The sequence below is a fragment of the Cynoglossus semilaevis genome, chromosome 7 (genome assembly GCF_000523025.1).
Source record: "Cynoglossus semilaevis isolate Cse_v1.0 chromosome 7, Cse_v1.0, whole genome shotgun sequence".
Lineage (NCBI taxonomy): Eukaryota > Metazoa > Chordata > Actinopteri > Pleuronectiformes > Cynoglossidae > Cynoglossus > Cynoglossus semilaevis.
Genome location: NC_024313.1, coordinates 224562 through 242061, shown reverse-complemented (window position 1 = coordinate 242061; position 17500 = coordinate 224562). Strand labels below are relative to the sequence as shown.

Sequence of the window (17500 nt, the reverse complement as noted above, 5' to 3'; positions counted from 1 at the left end):
ATCCTGTAAACACAGTCAAAACATTTTTCGCAAGAAATAAGGAATCAGTTTCGGGCGATTACTTGTCATTAAAAGTAGGGTGTTAACCTACTGCTAATATAGTATTTATAATTACCGGCATGTTAGCACTGATAACTAGCTAACATTAGCATGAAGCATAATTTTGTCAGGTTTTATAATTACAGTGATTCCTCCAAAAAGAACGGCTTGGCAGGCCACTTTTGGCCCCCGGGCCTTGTGTTTGACACGCGACATGAACAATTATTCTCTCCTCCAAATCTCCTGTTCTTTCCCTCTCTCAAATCTGTTCTTTTTCTTCACTCCCCTTTCCTTTCTCTTGCCCTACTTAGCTCCCCTGTTCTTCCCCTCTTCCCTCTGCTTCCCTCCTCTCCTCTCTCCTTCTCTCCTTCCCTCTCTTCTCCTCTCATCTCCTCTCCTCTCCTCTTCTCTTCTCTTTTCTCTTGTCTTTTCTTCTCCCGACCTCCGCTCTCTTTTTTTCCAGTTGGCTCCTCTGACTACATGCTGTGAGTTTCGGTGCGTGAGTGTGTGAGGTGCATGGTAAGTGCGGTGATTTCTATAGAAACCGTTTTAACGCTCAGACCAATTATGTGGGGGGTGAATGGAGGAGATACTGACGGGAGTCCGACGCTTTAATGAAGCAGCGACAGCCTTTTTCGAAGAAAACAGCAAGTTTATGGCATTATTATAAATTCATCAACAAATACATTTATAGGAAATTATTAAAATTAAAATTTAATAGGGTAGTGTATTTCTGTCTAAATTTAATCCTGTAAACACAGTCAAAACATTTTTCGCAAGAAATAAGGAATCAGTTTCGGGCGATTACTTGTCATTAAAAGTAGGGTGTTAACCTACTGCTAATATAGTATTTATAATTACCGGCATGTTAGCACTGATAACTAGCTAACATTAGCATGAAGCATAATTTTGTCAGATTTTATAATTACAGTGATTCCTCTCCTATCGCTACCTTTCTACTTTGCGAAATGGGGAAAATCGTGAAGTAGAGGCGAAGTATTATTATATTATTTACGTATATGTTTACCCTTTACGAACCTCCCCCACACTGTTATCAACCCTCCCTAGACTGTATTAGCCTTTCGTAGAGTGAAGTGAACGAGAGAGTGGCCGACAGACAAAGGGAGATGCTGAGAGATGCTACGATGCACGAGCCAATCAGCGTGCGGAACAGAAGAGCATGCTCAATTAGCCAATAGTACACCGAGTACGCATTGTTTTAGCCAATAGTATGCTGTGTACGATCTCATCCAGGTAAACGAAGCTACCGGCGATCGTTCGCCACCACCACCCCCACCGGACCCACACTTTTGATAACATGTATATTTCTACCTTTACAACCCATTGTATGAGTTGCTGCCACCTAGTGACTGGAGGCTTGTTATCATTTAAGCATTACATTAGTAGTACACTTATGTCCAGGGTGATATATACCATTAGAAGCCTCTCGTCCTCCCCCAGCCGTCCCGTCCCAATTATTTGAGAAGTACTGCGCTAGTACAAGGTCTATCCTATTTTCTTTTTTCTTAAAAACAACAATTTTGCTAATAGCCTAGAGAAACAACAACAACAACAGAAAAATATATCAGCAAAGCTAAACAAAATTGAAGAGTCAAAAGTTAGAGCAGAGACACTTCAGGGGCAGTTGCTTGCCTTACTTTAGGCTAGTCCAGGCATGGGCAAACTACGGCCCGGGGGCTAGATGCACCCCATTAGGTATTTTAGTCCGGCCCGCCAAACTTGTCTAAAGTATGTAGTTGATTTTTATCATTATACTTCTTTCCCTGTAGTGCCTGCATTTCCCCAACTGATGACGTAGAAAAGGCTAAAAGCATTTTAGTATTTTAGCCTCACTGACTGATTTGACTTGGAAATTGTGTCTTGTGTGTGTATTACACGCAGAATGATGGTGTGCGGGGGAGGGAGTAAAGAGTAGGAGCCAAAAGGCAATTCAAGCTGTAAAGGTCATTTCAGCATCACGCTGGCCGCGCTGCCTAGAAACACCAAACACTTTTTATTAGATCCGGGAATATGGTAATTAAATGTTTAAAATATAGCTCTAAAACATTCTTCTTTTTTTTTCTTCTTTTTTTTTTCTATTTGTGAAATCTAGAGGTATTTTAGAATCTTAACTATGCTATTAATAGCAATATTTTTGATGATCCGATTCGAGATCTGCGGTACAGCAACAAAAACAGTTGCAATAATTTAGCAGCGTTTGCGGGAATTCAGCCGCAGATTTCGCAACAATACTGCGCCAAATCCAAAAACAGCAACAATGAACATACCGAATTTTCTGGACTATTAGTCACACTTTTTTTTTTCATCCTTTGGCTGGGTTTGTGACTTATACCAGGTGCGACTTATAGTCCGGAAAATACGGTACCTATTTCTGAGAAACTGAGAAATCTACTGCAGGGTTGTCCACACCATTTTGGCTTGAGAGCTGCTATAGAAATGACGAGGCTAAAGTGATCTACCTACCTTTAAAATGTTACATATATATTTATTTGTTACGTGCTGGCATGGTAGGAAGCAGGCAGGACCCAAATGCAGCACGAGGGAAGACTAGTTTCAGGTGCGGCAGGTTTATTCACAACCAAAACTCACTCGTTCATCAGGTGTGAACTCCAAAACATGAATTCCAACACATAGCACCACGCACACGAACTGACCCAGGGCACCAGGTGACACCAGTGGGACTAATGTAACTCCACACAGCAGAAAGGCCCTAACATCCATCCATCCATCCATCCATTTTCAGCCGCTTATCCGTTACCGGGTCCCAACCACGAACCCCCAAGCCCCCTCTCCCCCCGAACCTTCCTGCAAGTGGTGAGTCCACTGGAAGGTACCAACCACCCTAACCGGGATTCGATCTAGCCCAGAAGGTGAACCTTCGGGATGACAGAGACATTGCCTCTGGCCCGAAGCGCCACAAGCCCTAACATTTCAAATGCAATCAATCAAATTTTTATTTATATAGCCCACATTTACAAATCAGTTTTGTCTCACGGGGCTTAACAGGGTTGGTAACATCCTCTGTCCTTAGACCCTCAGCAAGGGTAAGGAAAAACTACCGAAGGAAAACCCTTTTAACAGGGAGGAAAAAACGGTAGAAACCTTAGGGAGAACCACAGGTGAGGGATCCACTCCCTGGACGGACAGACAGTGCAGTGGATGTTACCGGAGCAGAACAATACAATACAGTGAACATACAGAACATACAATAGACACAGTTATTGTCTAAATATCTAAAAACAGGTCAATATAAGTCCATGGCTGGTCGAGGCTTGGGCGTTGGAGCTTTGGTCCTGGTCGTGGTGGTCCTGGTTGGTCAGGCAGGGTGCTAGTGGGGGAGAGAACAGAGACTCCGGGGATGTGAGGTCCCCGGCCGGACGTGTTAGTTGTGGAACAGAAGCAGAAGAGAGAGAGATAGAGAAAGGCAAGGAGAGAAGTGACGGAGGTCTATAGACAGACCTATGGACTACCGTGGGCTGTATTAAAAAGGTGTGTCTTTAATTTAGATTTAAAAGAGAGGACTGTGTCTGCCTCCCGGACTGGCACTGGCAGGCGGTTCCACAGAAGAGGGGCCTGGTAGCAAAAGGCTTTGGCTCCGAATCTAGATTTAGAAATTCGTGGAACCACAAGAAGGCCTGCTCCTACAGAACGGAGTGTTCTGGTGGGTTGATAGGGTTCTATCACGTCCACTATATAGGAGGGCGCCATTTCTCATATAAACTGAACATACTATATGTCAGTTCCCAAAGTGGGGGGTGCAGTTTCATTGTGGGCGGGGGGCGGGGGGGAGTGGAAATAATGAATGAAACGTAACGCAGCATATTGTCCAATGCTGTAGATGCTTAATCTCACTCCTGCGAGCTGACCAAAGTTTGCGATGCTAGCATAAAATGGACACGTTTAAGGTGCAGTAAAAACAGTTTCATTTAAAACGTGAAATAATAGAGTCTCTTTTGGTTTGGGTCTGTACAAAAATGTTCTTATGAACCAAATGTGAGGTACATTAGAGAAAGTTTGGGAACCACTGCTTTATATGGACATTTGGTGTAAATGCAGGCAGCACAATATGATTTGATTTGTGCAGCATGGCGGTGCTTCGGCCCAGAGGCAATGTCTCTGTCATAGGTGTGGAACCCCAGGGTTCAACTACTGGGCAAGTTCGAATTCTGGTTAGGGCGGTTGGTACCTTCCAGTGGACTCACCACCCGCAGGAAGGTTTGAGGGGTTGGTACGGTGCAATGTGATTTGGGTGGCGGTGACGGATAAGCGGATGAAAATGGATGGATTGAACACTACTACACACTGTAGATTTTTAAAAATGTTACTTTATCTTCTCATGATCTTCCATCACTCTTGATACTCTGGTAATAATAATAATATTAATACCTTGGGATTTGTATGGCACCTTTATTGCGCACACCTGATCTAATAGGTTAAAGTAGTTTTGGCGTGGATTCTTCTCTGCTCCCTGTTGCAGTGGGCTGTGACTGGGGTGGCTGAGGTCAACAAGGGTCTCCAGAGTTTTTCCTCCCGCAGCAGGAGGTGTAAACACCATGAATGATGAACGATGAATGATATACATGACAAATTCCATTCGTGGGCGCCGCAGCTGCCGTCCTCGGCTGTGATATTTCCAGCCAGGACAGTTTCAATAGTGGACCTATAAAAGTCGTGTGTGTATCCTGGTGTCCGAAATGCAGTCTCACCACTGTTCTCCGCACAAAAGAGGATAGGGTTATATCCTTAGATACGACAGGCTAAAGAAACTTCCGCAATCAAAGACATCGCTTGAGTCAAATATTAGCATGTATTTACTGTAGGCAAAAAACTTTGTAAACACTGATTTCCAATTCTTTCCTCAGATTGCGGTCACGTTTCGTCGCATTCCGTTGGGTCACACAAGTTCATTCTCTGTTTGCTTATTGACGATTCATAACTGCGGTAACCTAGACTGCCGATACTGTTGTTTGCGTTCTGTGCTTTATCATGATATGAACATGTATCAGTAATGGTACAAACCGTGACCTCATTGGCAGTGTATTTGTCAGTAAAATTGCGCAGACAGGCTGCTAAATGATTTGGTTGCTAATACATAGATATGAGTGATGCGTAATCGTAATAAATACGTACAATAGCATTAAAAAAAACAGGACACACACACACACACCAATGCTTTACCCTCTGTTTTGCGTTTACGCGGGTGTTCCGTCGAAATGTTATGCTAGCATGGCCAACTTTGGTCAGTTCGCCAGCCATCTTGCGCTTGCATATTTGTGCTGTATATTCCTTTATTTATACTGTACATTTACGTTTCTTATACATCCAAATATTTAACTACTTGCCACATATCGCACACCGTACCCTACTGCAGTGGTGCCCGACCCCCGGGCCGGGTCAATAAGTACCGGGCCGCACAGACCGAATGCAAAACTTACATTATTTCTGTTGTATTTACTATCTGATTCTAATTGATTTTTTTTTTTCATTTTGAAAAATTTGCGGATTCTCTCCGTCGCATCTGTCTATGACTCACACTTGATTACATTACCGCCAAAATTGAAACTATCTAGCAAAATAAGTTTCTTAGCGCAGGGTAAGAGAACCAGACAATTCCAGGAGTCCTACTTGAAATATGGATTTATCGTTCCCACTCACCGTGCCATCCGCCGCGCTGCGTAATACGTGTCGAATGGCTCTCTAATGAGCTAATGAAGCCTTCAAAACGTCGTTGCCACTTGGAGACCAAGCTGTAGTAAAAGACAAGTGCGATGGTTAATGTTTACTATTATATTTAGAAAATACCCGTTTTTATGCCGGTCGTATCACTTTGTTTAGTTGTATTTATCCGCCACACCAAAAAATTGTCAGACATTAAACTGGTCCGCTGATACTGGGTGATACTGGGACCGCTGCCCTGTTGTGTTAGCACGGTGCACTGTGTTCCTCGTATGGCGCAAAAAAGGTTGGGGACCGCTGCCCTGTTGCGAAAACCTTTCTTGGCAATATTATCAGATATTAAATTTATACCGCTTTCAAGCAATCCATTTTTTTTTTCCTTCTTGAAAATCTATCGTATTAGACAATGTGCTGCGCAACGTGTCATTTATTCATTCCATCCGCACCACTCTGCACGCACTCGTATAATGGAGTTATTGAATTCGGGTGACACAAGCTAACTAATTAACAAGGGATCACAAGACTACTTGTGGAAGGGAGACAGACTTGACAGAACTCATTTGTCCAGATGCTCACACATGACCTCTGATCAGTCAAGTCTTGATGTTTTGTCTGAAATTGAACTTTAACTCGGGGTATTATTATTATAAAAGGTAAACATTTAAACCTATTTTGTACAAACTGTGTCTTGATCTTAAAACATTTTTACTTTTTGTTTAAGAACATTTTAGTGCAGGGATGTCCAACTCATTTTGTTTCGGGGCTCACATACAGCCAGTCTCTATTTTCATGCAAATATATAGAAGTATATTAAAAAAAAGTTATACTTCATGAAATATAATTTGAAAAACATAACGAATATGAATTGCTTGTGCTTTTTTTTTTTACTTTCGAAAATCCACCAAGCGGGCCGGATCGAACCCCCAAGCGGGCCAACGTAGGCCCGCGGGCCATATGTTTGACACCCCCATTTTAAAGCCTGTACTGTCTTACTTTTACTTGAGTGAATGAGTTGAATCAGCACTTTTACCTTCTACTTCCCTTTTGCAGGAGGCCTTTTTAATCCAGTCCTCTGCTAATCAGAAATGCTATGTAAAAAAAAAAAAAAAATCACATGGTCTTAAAAAGGACTCTGAAAAAAAAAAACTAGAACTGTGCTCTGTCGCCACAATTCAGGTCAGTGCAGGCTGCAGCAGCCGGCTTGTGTCGATAACACGTCTTACCGAAACAAGGAGTTTTACGTAAGACCTTCCCATAAGCAGGGGAACTTTAATACTTGTAAGTCCTATTTTTCCCATAATCGGCAGTCATCATGTCTGTAGACTGTTGACTGATTTGGCACACTTTTCTGGCCAGTGGGTCTCTCCTTGTTTAGCCTGGGAATTGGAAGGAGGTGGGATTTGAACCTACTGGGAACCCTGTCACCATCACCCTCAGGTGGGATTTGAACCTACTGGGAACCCTATCACCCTCGAAAACCTTGATACCAGTGCCCTCTAATCTTTGGAAATTTTTTTTTTTTTTAGTTTCCAAAAATGTTGTCGTAAAACAAAGCGACAAAAAGAATGACAAAAAAATGAAATCCATCATTAGGGTTTAAAAGTAAAATGTTTATTGGTTAAAATATTATTTCACAGATACAACACATGAGCTCGAGTTTTGCTAGCGGGCACCAAAATGCATAGGGACTGAACGCACGACAATTGCCCTCACAGAACCTAGACCTTTTTTTTGCACTGTTATTTGTTATGAAAATAAATTAGTGACATAAGTATTAGGAAACACTTCATACACTCGCTGTGCATCAAAACGCATCTCCGTCCCCCAAGAGCTCAGTAGAAATGCTATTGCCACGACCTGCATCTACTTAAGTACCAACAAAAATGCTTAGGTAGGGAGTGATCGGAAGGGTTGTGGATGTGGAAATACAACGGCACAACAGTTTTCGTGAGACTGACTAAATATTAGTCCAGTTCTAGTAGCAGTTTTGTCAAAGCTTACGACATGTACGGTACAAGCTCTACACGTAGTACTTCTTAATTACAACATACGCTAAGACTAAAATTAAAAACTTTTGCCTACATAAAAAAAAAAAAAAAACACCGCAATTCAGTCATTCTAAGATTTTAAATAAACATTCTTTTCGAACATTTATTTTCTTTTTCCAAACTTTCAGGGTGACGGAGATAACATGTAGGGATAGCAAAAATCTTGCTTACGATCTTATACTAATACGATCAATTTAGAGCAGTACTTCACAAATGGTGGGGTAGGCCTCAGTGAGTTGCTGGGAGGGGGGTTGGGCGTGAGATGCCTCTGGTCACTAGGTGGCAGCAACTCATAAAGTGGTTTGTACAGATAAGAAAATACATATTATCTGGTTCTCAATAGTACTTCAAGGAAGGGGGAGAGAGGGGCGAAAACATTTCTGTCCCCGAGAGCGGGCATGACAGAAAATAATTGAGAACCACTGATTTAAAACATCCAATATAACCTAATGTTTTAACACAGTACCCCATAAAAGCACATGGGCACACAGAGAATGTGCAAACTATGTACACAAGGACCATCAGTAAGTGCAAAAGACCTCATAGAGTGCTGCTAACTGATATTGTTGACAACAGCACAAGGAGTTTAAGCTGAATGAAAAAGCCTACATTTGCCCTGAATTCACATGTAATCGTTTTTTTTTTTCTGAATGATGAGATGAATTGTGGGTATCCAGTAAAATCGGGAATATAAATTGTTACCACACGAATGATTGAGAAATTGTCTGAATTAGGCTCAGGAACTCACAGGCCTCTAGTCGCTGTAACCTTGTCTATTTGTAAAGCTTCAAGTGTCAGGATGTAACAACATTTGTGTTTATATTTATGTTTTTTTTAAATCAAGTAATAGGTTCTATGGTGCTCAAGATATTCTAAAGATGATCACAAATTAAATATTTTTTTTTTAAAAAAAGGTAACAATATATATACGACTTCTTTAAGACAAGCCTGTAAGCCGTTAGTGATCCGCGCCCCCAAAAAATGTAGCTACTTATGGAGTCTTCTCCTGCAGTCTGAATGTGGTACTGCAATTCTTTTCTTTCCTCATTCCTCTTTTTTCTCCCGGATTTGGGACAATCCTTTACATCCCACTTTTTTAGCTCACTTTGCAGACACACCGCCCCCTACTGCACCCCCAAAAAAGGACAAGGGATAATAACATGTAGAATAAATGTCAACAACTAAGCCATTCTACTGTGTTGAAGCCTAGTCCTTTTAGCTACTCACATACTGAAAACAGACATAAAAGCAAAAATCTACACATGACATTACATAAAATTCAAAGTTTATCAGGACAATTATGCAAGAAAATAAACTTTTAAAAAATCATATAATTTTGGGCTAATTGTGATGTAGTTTTTTTTTCTTTCTTTGTCCAAGTGGTACAGTAGGCGTTTGACACAGGGCCGACAGTAAACGTTCAGCACGACTGTTTAAAACACATTCTCCCTTCATGTCACGTGAGAAACGAGTGACAGCAATCTTCTTAAGCAACAGACTAAAATGTGGTTTACGTTAACTTAATTCGGTTAGCATGTAAATTCAGAACACACAGGTTTACGTTTAAAAAAAATTCCAGTGAGCCAGAATTTTAAGGGGGCAGTAACAACTGAAAGCTAAAATCATACACTTCAGAGAAAATCAAATTGAATATGTGCTATCAGGACAGACAAGTTGGAAGCAGACGGTTTTGAAAACTTGGACGTCACATAGCAAATTTGGCTATTTTGGCCACGTTACTCTTAGGTAAAACAATGCATGGTTCCCATTCAGCTTTGATGCATTTCTCTGATATGTACGATTAAAACAAACTAAACGTTAGCATGAAAAGTTTTCTACTGAACCTTGATGAACAACTGCTGTTCAAAATGGCCACGTTCACGTTACGAGCCACCTTGTTGAAATCGGACCCAACACATGTCGGATTTGTAAAGTGAGAGAACATTTTTTTACGCATTTTTCTCCAGATGCAGAAAAATTCTGCTTGCACTAAATTAGCCTCATTTGTACAACCAAGGATACACCAATCCATGACCAAGTACTTTGTGTTGCATATATTATATTTCTGGGTTAGCCAAGCTAAAGACGTTGTGTAAAGGGTTTGTTATCGACAGTCTCTATCACGAAGACAGTAATTCTGGTTAGCGCCACCTCTAATATAGCACAGTGTGGTGGAACGTTTCCTGCTTCTCCAGCGGTGCGAGGTCTAAGAACCTACACGTCGAGATCGTCTGGCCTGGCTCGGCTACTCATACGGCTGCTGGTTCGACTGCACGGCCTGGCCTCCATCAATGCCAGTGGTTGAAGCTCATGCGCCCCTGATAAGGACAGTTTCTTGGGCTCTTGGGTGTCGTCGGGGAAGTCGAAAGCTTGTGCGTGAGAATTTGAAATAGTGCTTCCTATCCCAGTCTGACTGAGCCGGTTCTGCTCTGTGGAGTAGTTCGCCCAGTTTTGTTCGTGAGCCTGCTTGTTATAATTGCGACACGAACCAGTTACCCGCTCCCCCGTGGCCAGCTTGTAGCCTGGAGGGGACAAGGGGGAAAGCGGCGCAGTCGGGGATGAGCCGTTGTAGTAGGCGTACTTAGTTGTGGACATTTCTTTCGGGGTAGGGCTCAATGTTCCTCCACTGGGGTAGAGGTTGGACTGCTGTTGGCCTTTCACCCGATCCTTTATCCTCTTAAAAAACACGTAGAAAAGTTCTATGATGTTAAGCAGCAGGGACACCAGTGATACAACCAACATAAAGATGATGAACACGGTCTTCTCTGTCGGCCTTGAAAGGAAACACTCAACCTTCTGTGGGCACGGGGATCGCTCGCACGTGTAGACGGCGCTAAGGCTGAAACCATACATGTACCATTGGATAAGCAGGAAGCCCACCTCAAACATGGACTTAAAGAAGATGCTGACAATATAGGTTCTGAGCAAGGCCCCCTTCATCTTGACTTTACCGTGCTCTTCAATACCGTACTTGTGCTTTTTTAGCTGAATTTTATTCAGCGGGGCGTCCACGTCACCGCCATCGTTTTGCACGGCTTTCAACACCTCCTCCTTTCGGTTGAGCTTCTGTTCCTTTCTGTTCAGGTAGAAGACGTGAGCTAGATACAGTAGCGTCGGCGTGGACACGAAGATGATTTGGAGGACCCAAAGGCGAACGTGGGAGATGGGGAAGGATTTGTCATAACAGACATTTTCACAACCAGGTTGCAGCGTGTTGCACTTGAAGGCGGACTGTTCATCTCCCCAAGCAGATTCCACCGCTGTACCAAGGACTAGGATTCTGAAGATAAAGAGGACCGACAACCACACCTTTCCTCCAGCAGTAGAGTAGGCCTGGACTTTGTCTAGTAGACGACCCAGAGCACTCCAATCTCCCATTATCAGGACGTTTTAGCTGGTGGGGGAAAAAGAAAAAAGGAAACTGCTGAGCTGCATTTAACAAAAACGACCAAAACTATTGTGGCTAAATGCCCTCAGACATTTGGTTTCTTGACAGCATTATGTAATAAAATACTTATAAAATAGTTGCATGATTACAGATAAATTAAGTGGTAGCTAAAATAAAGCAAATGATAACTAAAAGTTAGCCAAATAGCCAAAAGTTAGCCAAAGATTAACACAAAATTTTATAAACCTTTTTTGTGTTTTGCCAACTTTATTTAGCCCATATTTGGTAAATTCTTGAGTTAACGGCACATCTGCTGCAACAGGCTTCACCTGGCAGGCGCCTAGCATCTGGTTCCACTGGGAATTGAACCCAGGTCTTTACTTTATGCAACTAATGTACTGCTATCATGAATAACCCAAAAGCTAAGCACAGCTGCTCAGTAAGCCCGACGCTGGGTGGGTTCTAAAAATAAAACTATCGTATTTTCTGAACTATAAGTCGCCCTTTTTACCATCCTGGGTTTGCGACTTATAACTAATACTAATACTCAGGTGCGACTTATATATTAAAATATATATAGGGCACTCTAGACTTATGTACCAGTATCTGCTACTCGTGTACCACTGAGGTTCGTTGTTTTCACACTGACAGTCGCCAGAGGGCGCTAGTGCGACTTATACTCCGGCGTACCAGTATCTGCTACTCGTGTACCACTGAGGTTCGTTGTTTTCACACTGACAGTCGCCAGAGGGCGCTAGTGCGACTTATACTCCGGCGTGACTTATATATGTTTTTTTTTCTTCTTCATTATGCATTTTTTTGCTGGTGCAACTAGTCAAAAAAATATGGTAGTCAACAAGAGCGTCAAAAACTGTACTTTTACTGTGCTCGGTACTTGAATCAGTTCCACTTGCAATGATGTTCAAATGGGTACAATGGCGATAGTGAGTTCTGGGACACTATTGTATGTCCCACAATTTGACAAAACATCGTTAATTAAAAGAAATAGTTATCAGTACGTTTTTGGTTTATATCAAACAAGTAGCACTTAGTGTTACTACAGCACTACTAAAGTAGCCCTCGGTTTTAAAAAGGTTGGTGACCCCTGATGTAAACAGTATGATGTGCTTGACATTGGTACAACATTGGAGACAGCCAGTGAAGCCGTACAACTTTGCCTAGTAAGCATGTTAATCTCTGAAACACAACTTGTTTAACGTTGCATCTTTTATTTAAACATAGATATTTTAGGATTATCCACAGGAACCTTTTGCAGAGGTGGAGAAACTACTAAAAAATGTGACTAGGTAAAAGTATCTTTGCTTCAACTCTACTCGAGTAAAAGAAAAAACTACTTTTTGCTATTTAACACTTACTTTGAGTAAAAGTTACTTAGTTACTTTAAATGACTTGATACAAAAACAGATGAGTCATACATCCAATCTGCAACTAGTTGTTTTTATACTGCAAATTTAGGCCACTACAGCAGGCACATTTTGCACTGCATGATACAGTTATTGCCTCGTTAATTTGAAAACAAAGAGCTGGCTGAGATATGGCCAAGGATTTATTTCTCTTTCTGAGTAATCTGCTCCATGGGAGCTCTCTGCTCGGCAATTTGCAACCTCCATTTTCATCATCCAATGACACAGCTTGTCCCTTTGTTATTCAAAGTTATCTAGTTAGATTAAAACAGTAGGAAATTCGTGCGTGCACGCCCACGAAATTGTCCTAACCCAGTTAACGCATATTGATTTTCCCCGCTTTTATTTTTTTTCTCAGTAACAGGTTATTTTCCAATGTAGCAAAGTAAAATACTTGAGTCAAAATGTACTTAAGTAAAAGTAAAATTACCAATGCCCGAAACCACTTAAAAAATGACAAATTACTCACAAGAACTACTCAATTACAGCAACTTGAGTAAATGTAAATAGTTACTTCCCACCTCTGACTCTATGTCTCGAAATCATCTATCTATTGCAACAACATTGCATTCTCTGAATTATTACATCTTCTAGAATGAAAAAAGGTATTGGAATTATTGGATTCTCAAATCACAGCTAGTAACAAAGATACGCATGAAATCAAATTTGATCAAATTACAGTACATACAACTAGAGTTTTATTTATATAGTACACAGGGATCACCAACCTTTTTGAAACTGAGAGCTACTTCAAGGGCTACTTGTTTGATACAGACTTCCTGAACAATGTAATAATAATTAGTTCTGGGACATACAATAGTAGACACTCTTCTTACCATCATCATTGGACCCATTTGAATATCATTGCAAGTGGAACTAAACGAAAAAGCACAGTAACAGTACAATTTTTGACCCTCTTGTTGACGAGTTTTATCTTTAGAACATATCCCACTACCTTAGGTAGTCCACACCTAAGGTGCCCACCCATCCAGGTGCCCCCAGGCACCACATTGGTGACCCCGATATAGTATCTAGCATATAGTCTATCGCTAAAATTGTCATGTACATAGAAGCATGCACATAAGAAAATGTTGAAAACCTCTTTTGTACCTCAGTCTAGAAAAGTATTATTTAAAAATGTATCTAGCTTACAATTGGATGAAAAAAAAGATCTGAAGGCTTCCACATGTTAAGTCACACATGTGAACTTAGTGTTCCAAGTAATCCCTTGTGCTCAACAGATCAGACATTTATTTTGGCCCTATGCCATTCAGTGCTCTGTAAACAAATACCAATGTATTTGTTTTATTTTACAAACAGGAAGCAAAGTGTAAACACAGAACTGTGTTTAGAGTTGCACGTAGCAATCCTGTTCTAAAAATTCAATCCTTTGTTTGCACAAAGGATTCACTCTTTGATAGCCTTTGGCTTTTATTCTGAATTCCGTTTTTTTTTAGTTATTATATACCGTATTTTCTGGACTATAAGTCACTCTGGAGCATAAGTCGTACCAGACAAAATACATGATAAAGAAGAAAAATACATATATAAGTCACTCCAAACTATAAATCGCACCAGCCAGCTAGAGTGCCCCCTAGCGGCTGTCAGTGTGAAAATAACAAACATGTACATTTTCAGTGGTACTGTATTAGCAGATACTAGTATGCAAGCCTAAAGTGCCCTTTCGCAGCTGTCAGTGTGAAAATAACAAACATTTCAAATTATATATTTTAAAATATAAGTCGCACCTGAGTATAAGTCGCAAAACCCAGCCAAAGGATGAAAAAAAGTGTGACTTTTAGTCAGGAAAATACGGTAGTTTTATTTTGTAACTTTGGCTTTCTGCCCTTAACACAGCTTTCAGATTTGTTTTTTTACAATATTTACACTCCACAGCTCCACAAGTGGTCATGGATAGTACATTCATTTATTATTACAAGTTTTATCACCATGGGGTACCACAGCATGTCTGATCACTCAGTGTTGTAGGGTTACAGATTGATATTTAGATAGCATCAAATTAGCGGCTCAAAGTTATCTGTTACATAACCAAGGCAAGTCCAAATAAGGAAAGGGAAAGCAGAATATTGCAATGTAGCTGTGAAAAAGCTAATATGCCTACGTTTGATTAAATGTTGCATGAAATAGCCAATAACAAAGATATTCAAGAGTTGAAAAAAAGCTGTGAAAAAACCTTAAATTAAATATAGTAAATAAGATAATTTTCTACTGTGATCGAATCGAGTGAATTCTATCATGTGTGATTATAGTAAATAAGATAATTTTCTACTGTGTAATCGAGTGAATCAGTTGTGGTGGAACTGACAATCTTTGTCAAATATCAACAATTACATTTAGCAGACGATTTTATCCAAAGTGACTTACAGTTTGAAGAACTATTGCCTGTAACATATAAAATCACATTTAAAGTCTGTTACGAATGCCATTTGTAATTCTTAATTTTACAATTAATTTACAATAAAAAAATATATTTCATATTCAATATTTATGAAGATATAACCATAATGTTAAAAATAGAGATGTATATATATATTCATTATTGATATTTATGATAATTGCAATTAAACTGTTTTCTTTCTTTTGTTTTTCATTTTACAGATAAAAACAGAGAGAGAAAGAGACATAGAGACATAGAGAGAGAGAGAGAGAGAGAGATAACCCGACTCTATTGATGTCACCATTCATTTTATGGAATGGACAGGAAACTAACTAACCAATTTTATAAGCCGAAACAACAAACAAAAAAGTTTTTTTTTTCCTGAAGAACAGCTTTACGCTATTTTCATGACTAGGAAAAAAAAGTTTTAATGACTTCTGGAAAGTTCGTTAACTCTCCATACAGACGCCCCGAACTCTAATAACCGAACCACAAAGAGAAGTCAGCCACTTTTTATCCAGTTTTTCGGTCCCCAAAAAAAATGAAAAATGTCAAAGAAATGTGAAATGTCAACTTACCCGCAGAAACAAAGAGCAAAGACAGAAAGAGAGAGAGCCCGCTAGGACCGTCCTCACTGCTTGGTGGTACTCTTTTCAGATCCTCTAGCACCGTCTGTGAGAGTCCAACTGTCAAACTTTACTTATAAGAGAGAACTTTTAGTCACCTGACCTCTCCGTCAGTCCGGTGTGTGTGTGTGTGTGTGTTTTAGTCTTAGTCTGAACATTTTTATTCTAGCCACATTGGCTAAAAAAAAAGAAAGTATTTTGTAGACATTTTAACCCAAGGGAAAGCCAGACATTTGTAATTATATGTTGAATTTCTTTATTCGCTTTTGTGGTTTCGCCACATTCTTCATTCACCGGACATTTCCCCCCATAGTGAACACATTAATGGACACCTCAAAGTTGAAAATACTTCTTTCTTTTTTTTGCTGAAATTTTTAGTGCGAAGAAGTATCAGAAGTGAGCATGCGTGTGTTGTTTTGCCCTATTGAGGTCCGATATCTCTTGTTAGACGTTGACATCACATTTTGTTACGTAGTCAGAGTTTAAAAAAAAAAAAAGTTTAAAGTTTGTTCGTTTAAAGCCCTGTCCTGGGGTACGCATGAGCAGCAGAATGGACTCTGATAATGTTTTGAGGACAGTTGCCATGGCAATAATTAATTCTTATTTCCCATTTTATACATATACGACTTTTTACTGGCTTTTAAAACCCTTGTTTTTTGGGATGGGGGTGGGGAGGGGTATGTTTTTGTCGCCTGTACACATCTTTCCTCGTCGAACAATGCATGCAATACTTTCTAAAATTGCGCAATTAATATTAACATTAGCGACGTTAACATTGACGCGCAGTGTTCGTACGTAAATTTTGATATTTAAGGTTCGTCTCTTATCGCAATTAATATTAACATTAGCGACGTTGACGCGCAGTGTTCGTACTTAAACGATATCCTTCGGGAAGCCTAGACGATACAAAACTTTCTATTGTTTTGAAATTATCACAGCACAAGTTTAAAAATATATATAGATATGTATATATTTGCTTTCTTTAGTACTGCATTCATTTAACCAAATGTCTTTTTTGTTATTGTGGTGAGTAAAAATGTAGCAGGTTGGCTGGCTGTATATAATTTGTATTGAATCCACATAATATATAATGTCCAATTTTTGTTTTGTTGAACTTTGTTACAAATCGCTCTATAGAATTCGTTGGTAATACAATACATTGTTTTCAGTTTATTCTATTTATATTACTGCGAGTGTTGCATCTCTTTGTAGTTTTTCACTTTTACATCATAGTATTTGATTAGAACGCATTTTTTACCCTTGTTATAAATGAATAAATAACAACGTTAAGAACGTTGTTTTATATCTGAAATACGCTTACTGGTTTATTTAACAGACATTGCTGACATCTAGTGGTGAATAATTGAATGTACAGCATTAACTGCCACTACAGACAGGAACAATTCTGCAGTCATTATTTTTCTTCTTTTAGCTATATCCTCTAGGGGTCGCCAGCCTGCGTTGGAAGCAGAAAGCAGAGATTCCTGGTTTCGAATTTGTCAAATATGGCATCAATAAAGTTCAAACTATGCATTTGTTTATTTATTTATTATTATCTCACTCTATCCCTTGCCTCTTTTAAAACATCTAATGTACAAATCTCACCAGTGGGCAACCAAAACAGGCATGGTTGACATTTGGCATGTGTTAAACCCAGTGTGGAGCTCAAAATATACTACTGATGTAGTTTATGTCCAAGGTCATTTCATACAATCTAGTAAAAGATAACAGAGCTGTCTTTCAGGACTGCATCTTTTCTTGGGATTTAGAGCGTTTCATTTTCATTCAGTCGCGTTTAATTAATACTCACAGCAAAATAGGCCTATACAGCGGTTACAGTGCAATGCACAAACTTCAGACAAAGTACAAGCTGTACGGTA

The 17500-nt window shown here is 39.9% G+C and overlaps 1 protein-coding gene across 1 annotated transcript; it reads right to left on the bottom strand.

The window, feature by feature from the left end:
- Positions 1-7325: 7325 nt before the first annotated feature.
- On the bottom strand, positions 7326-15916 carry gja1b (gap junction protein alpha 1b). Its single transcript, XM_008312622.3, has 2 exons — positions 15573-15916; positions 7326-11178 (listed from the first exon to the last, which is right to left on the bottom strand). Exon 2 carries the CDS (start codon positions 11160-11162, stop codon positions 9999-10001), a length of 1164 nt encoding a protein of 387 aa, XP_008310844.1. The 5' UTR covers positions 11163-11178; positions 15573-15916; the 3' UTR covers positions 7326-9998.
- Between the last annotated feature and the right edge of the window lie 1584 nt (positions 15917-17500).